The 5,322-nt window shown below is 48.2% G+C and overlaps 1 protein-coding gene across 1 annotated transcript; it reads right to left on the reverse strand.

The window, feature by feature from the left end:
- Positions 1–1,496: 1,496 nt before the first annotated feature.
- On the reverse strand, positions 1,497–4,317 carry LOC143641191 (palmitoyltransferase ZDHHC19-like). Its single transcript, XM_077108531.1, has 5 exons — positions 4,187–4,317; positions 3,717–3,838; positions 3,031–3,170; positions 2,101–2,273; positions 1,497–1,650 (listed from the first exon to the last, which is right to left on the reverse strand). The coding sequence occupies exons 1-5, from the start codon at positions 4,315–4,317 to the stop codon at positions 1,497–1,499; spliced, it is 720 nt and encodes a 239-aa protein (XP_076964646.1).
- Positions 4,318–5,322: the final 1,005 nt, after the last annotated feature.

Raw genomic sequence — 5,322 nt, forward strand, 5'->3', positions numbered from 1 at the left:
GGTCAACTGATACCTAAAATATATTTGAAAAAAAAAAGTGTGAAATGTTGGTGAGGATGTGAAGCAACTGGAATTCCCAACATTGCTGGTAGAATTTAGAAACCTTACAGTTGTTTTGGAAGACAAATTTGGCAATTTCCTACAAAGTTACACACGTGTTTACCTTATGACTCAGCAATGCCACCCTTAAGAATTTATTCAACAAAAATGAAAACTTATGTTCACATGCCTGTGCATCAATGTTTGGGGCAGCTTTATTTATAACTACCCCAAACTAGCTAGGCATAGTGGCCCACACCTATAATCCCAGAGGCTTGGGAGCCTGAAGCAAGAGGATGGCAAGTTCAAAGTCAGCCTCAGCAACTTAGTGATGCGCTAAGCAACTTAGTGAGACCCTGTCTCAAAATTAAAAAAAAAATTTAAACATAATTTGAGGGGTGCTAGGAATGTGCCTCAGTGATTAAACACCCCCCCGGTTCAATTTCTAGTATGAAACAAACAAAACAAAACAAACAAAAATACTGGCAAAAACTAGACGTAATGTAAAAAATCCTTCGTTTGATGAATGTATAAACAATCTATAGGGCATCCATACGCTTCTACACAGCAATAAAAGAAATAAAATACTGATATGAGCGACAACGTGGATGAATCTCAAATACATTGTCCTAAATAAATAAAGCCAGAGAAAAGAAGGCAATGACTCCATTTACATGTGATCCTGGAAAAAAAGAAAAACCAGAAGGACATAGGGAGAGAGACTGACAACAACAGGTGAATGAAAGGATATTCTGGAGTAAAGAAACTGCCTAATCTTGATCATGCTGGAGAATGCAGGACAGTATCCAGTTGTCAAAATCCCGTATCCTAGACTAAAAGGGTGAATTTGGCAGTTTTAATTTATTCCTCAATAAATGAGTTTTTGTTGTTTTTTTTTTTTTAAATCCCACCATGGCTCCCAGGTTTCCACTTCATCAAAACTAAATTTCACGCTCAACTTTTAGGGGCTTTTTAATCTTGACTCCTCCTTATAAATTATCTGGCACCTTGGGTTTGATTTAGAATCGTTCCTTCCTCATTTCCTTAACATCCTACATTCGGGTTTCTCTGCCTTTTTGCAAAGGTGTGCCTCTCACAGACAACACCCTCCTGTCTTCCACCTTTGCAAAATCACACCTAGGACAGGAAGAGTGGCACGTCCTCCTCTACAATGCTGGCCTCGCCAAACTCAGTTTCTTGCAGGCTGCTACACCACTCAGGACCGACCCCCGTCTCAAGCGTTTCCCTAGGTGTCTGCTGGTGTTATTCTGATCGCAGGGTTCTTATCAACACAAGCGCAGGATGCACCCATCCCTCAAATAACAGGCTCTCCATGCAATGCACCCACGAGGAAGAATGACCACTGAGCTCCAGGGGGAGGAAAGATCTGAGCTGCATCTTAAAGGGTGGGTCTGGAAGGACTCATGAGGCACCATCAGGACCAAGGGCAGTGAAGATCAGCCGAAAGTGCCGGATTCCCAAAGATGCAAGATGCCTCCGCACCGTCTGGTATTGCAGTACTCGCTTACCTTGCTCACCGACACAGCCTGTATCATCAGGAGCAGAATGACAGGCAGCAGGAGTACCAAGACGGGTACAGCTACTGCGATGCTGTGCATACACAAGCTAAGAAGAACAGACAAACTGTTCTCTCCTGGCCCCGCCCAACGACCGACAGCCCTCATTAGCCCCGCCCTGGCTGGCCCCGCCCACCCACTTTTGCCTCCCTGGACTGGACAATTAATCCAGCACACCCAAGAGAAACCTCACCCCACCATGCTGGCCTCCCACTTGACCCTTTTCAACCTTCATTACCCCACTTCTTGGCCTCTTTATATTCTTAACTCCATAGTCCATCCTACCACGCCCATCTCCCTGACCCCACTCGCCTTCAATCTGTCCTTCATAGGTCCTCCCAAGTAGCTTCTCCCTTTAGCCCTGCCCACAACATCAGCCCTCCCTCGGTTAACCCCACCTCTTGGCTGTCCTGCCCCTTGGCTGTCCGTCCCTCCCCACAACCCATTCTCTTCCCAGTGTGGGCCCTTGGGACAGGGTAGATACGCCATGGCTGAGTCCAGCGACAAGGGCATGTGTCTTGTACGAATGAGAAAAAGCACACTGGTAGCCAGAAGAACAACCAGATAAAGGCACAGGGACACCAGCAGCAGCACGAATACGCGGAAATTTCTTTGACCTACACAATTGTTTACCCACAGGCAGTGGTGGTCAAAGTCCTAGGGGAGAGAAGGCAGACTTGAGGGTCTATTTGGCTTAGCCCAATACCCCCAAATCTTGAGGCCCCCCCTCAACCCAGCCCCTAGAACTCCTGCTCTTGGCCCTGCACGTAAGCTCCCATCTCCAGGGTGAAACCAGCACGTCCATGGATAGAGCACAGTTAGGACGCCATGGCTCATCAGGTCGTTTGTCATGAGTGAGGTCTTTACAGACAAGACCTGCCTGGTGTCACTTTGAGCAGGATACAGAAAAGCTGTGAAGCTGTATTTTTTCAGATACTGGGTAAGGATGAGAAGAATTTCTAGCCCAGCCAGCCTTCTGTACTTGGAAACCCGTGCAAGGTGTGCACATGAGAGAAGAGCACTCGGAACCCAGGAAACCCTCAATTGGACACCCAGAGGTGGACAGGCAACAATACCCAGAACAGGGCAGCAGCCGGCCTAAAGTTATGGGTATCTAGTATCAGCAAGCTAGTGGGACAGTCACTGCCTTTCCTCCCCTTGACTCCACGAGGCTCAGCACAGATGGTGCCCTTTGCATGTCAGCACCTGTGCAAGCAAGGCCAGCGTCTCAGGACAAGTGCAGAACTGGAGGCAATAACATATATAAGTGACCAAGAGTGGCTGAGAGCCACTTGTAGCAGTGTGGGAAGATGATCTCATACCCACCCCTGGACCACATATGATGTGAGGTTCCTGGTCCTGGCCAGGTGCCCTGGGATGGGTTGGTGAGTGGACAGGAAGGAGGAGTACTTACCTCCACACAGATATTACAGAAGGGACAGTGGTGGGTCCGGGGTGGACGATGGAAAGAACACTTCGAGCACCACTGCAGGCGAAAGGCCGTGTTGTTCACTCGTGCTATGTATTGAATGTTGGGGTCCTCTTCTAAGGAGCCTGGCAGGGGAAGAGATTTGGGCAGTGGCAGGAGGCCCTTCCACCACTCTACTGCTTGGGGCCGCCCCATAGCATCATTGGGCAACAAGAAGGGTGGGGAGGAGGAGGGCAGGGGAATCCCGGTCCCTGTTGAGCAAGCTGACCACTCAGATGGGCGGCAGTCAGAGAGAAAGGGCTGTCCAGCCACAGGAGCTCTATACAGAGCTCTCCCCTTTTGGAATAGTGATCAGTGCTTGAAGTCGTGTGTAAAATGGGAAGGAGGAGGAGTGAACTGCGTGGTTTGGAAGGGCCTGCTGGCCTCTCTTGCCAGCCTGCCCAGTCCTTGCTTCGAAAGCAGCTGGAACACCTCCAGGATTCTGTTTTTTCGCACTTCAGTGGCTTGGGAAATGAAGTGCCAGGGCCCAAGTAATGATGACATGGAGGGAAGGGCTCCTGAGGCCACGGGGGCGGGGGGTGGGGTTGAGGGGGGTTAGCATGTTTGAAATCACCCCTATAGGCATCAGCCCTTGGGATACCACCTCCTTCTCCAGGGGTCTGAGGCCTTACCTTTGTGCAAAATGCCTGGGTCTGACCCGTTGAGGAAAATGAGGCTGCAGAAGGACAGTATAAAGAATAGGCCCGAAACCACGGCAAATTCCCACTGCCCATTCTGAGCCAACCACCAGCACCTGAAACCAGAGCCAGACTCAGTCCTAGTCTGGGGAAACCCAGAGCTCCCCACAAGGCCTAGTTCACCTGAGGTAGGACTCACTCGCCTTAAGGACTGATCTAAATATCCAGGTTAGAGACAGACCATGGAGACTCCACAAAATGTCACCAGCATTAGCAGTCTCTCATAGTTCCCTAAATGCGTCAGGCACTCCAGACCTCTGTGCTTTCACATTGGGTTCCCTCTAACTCTATATCCTCCTTCCCCTGCTGACCCTCTCTCTCCACTTCCCTCCCTGCCTCTGTACTGTCCTTGTCTATTTTCTCTTCTGTGTCTAAGACACTGACACCTTCCATGGGAGACTCACGGAAAGGCGAAGAAGATGCCACTTATTGTAATAAGAAGCATTGCATTAAAAGCTGGAAACAGGCTTGGTTTCAGCCATGAGGATTCGATCGGAGGTTCATTTGGGGGCATGATACTCTGTGAAGAGGCCATGGCTAGACCACCAAATCTCACAGACTGAAGCCACCAACGAACTCTTCTGGGTTGGCACCCAGACTGCCATGACAACAGAAGTGACATCACAGAGGTTCTGGAATGGGGGCTCTGACTGCTTCCAGTGACTTGTGAGATCAACCTTCCCCATCCCCCACATACGCACATGTTGTAGACTGGGACATCCTGCTCTTATGATGGTAGCTTTGTTGGAGCTTGTGATGATATGATGTGGTTTGTCCCAAAGGTTCAAAGGCTGGAGGGTTGGTCCTCAGTGATGAGGTGGTAGAACCTGAAAGAGGTGGGCCTAGTGGGAGGTAATTCAGTCACTCTGCAAGATGCCCTCTCAAGGGAGTAATGGACTTCTCATGGGCCCCCATTTGCTCCTGTAAGAGGGAGTTGTTATCAAAAGAGCCAGATTGGTCCCTCCCTGTTTTCTGACACACAATCTGGTGAACACCCTCACCAGAGATCACTTGCAGGAGCTGCCAAATCTTGGATACTGAGTTAAATAAAACTTACCTCCTTATAAATTATCTGTTCTCGGGTATTTTGTTAGAGCAACAGAAAGCAGGCTAATACAGAGGCCATAAATTATGTGAAGATGGCATGGGGAGAAGTTTGGTGATGGTCATCCCCCTTTCAGGCCCAGTGCTAATTGGAGTCAACAGTGCTCATTGCTCATCCTAGCTCCACTTCTTCCTTTTTGTTGTAACAGAGCTCCAGTTTGGGGAAGGAGGTAGAAATCTACCAATTAAATATCTTCCCAGTTTACTCACTTCCATGGTGGGATTTATGATGTAATTCTCTCTCAAAAATAAAATGAGCTGGGGATGTGACTCAATGGTTAAACAATCCTAGGTTCAATCCCTGATGATGATGATAATAACAATACTAATAATAATTTGTACATATTTATGGCATATAACATAATTTGAAAAATGTTACATTGAAGAACGTCTGAGTCAAGCTTTTTAACATATACATTACTTCATATTCTTATTT

The sequence above is a fragment of the Callospermophilus lateralis genome, unplaced genomic scaffold, assembly GCF_048772815.1.
Source record: "Callospermophilus lateralis isolate mCalLat2 unplaced genomic scaffold, mCalLat2.hap1 Scaffold_884, whole genome shotgun sequence".
In the NCBI taxonomy this organism is placed as follows: domain Eukaryota; kingdom Metazoa; phylum Chordata; class Mammalia; order Rodentia; family Sciuridae; genus Callospermophilus; species Callospermophilus lateralis.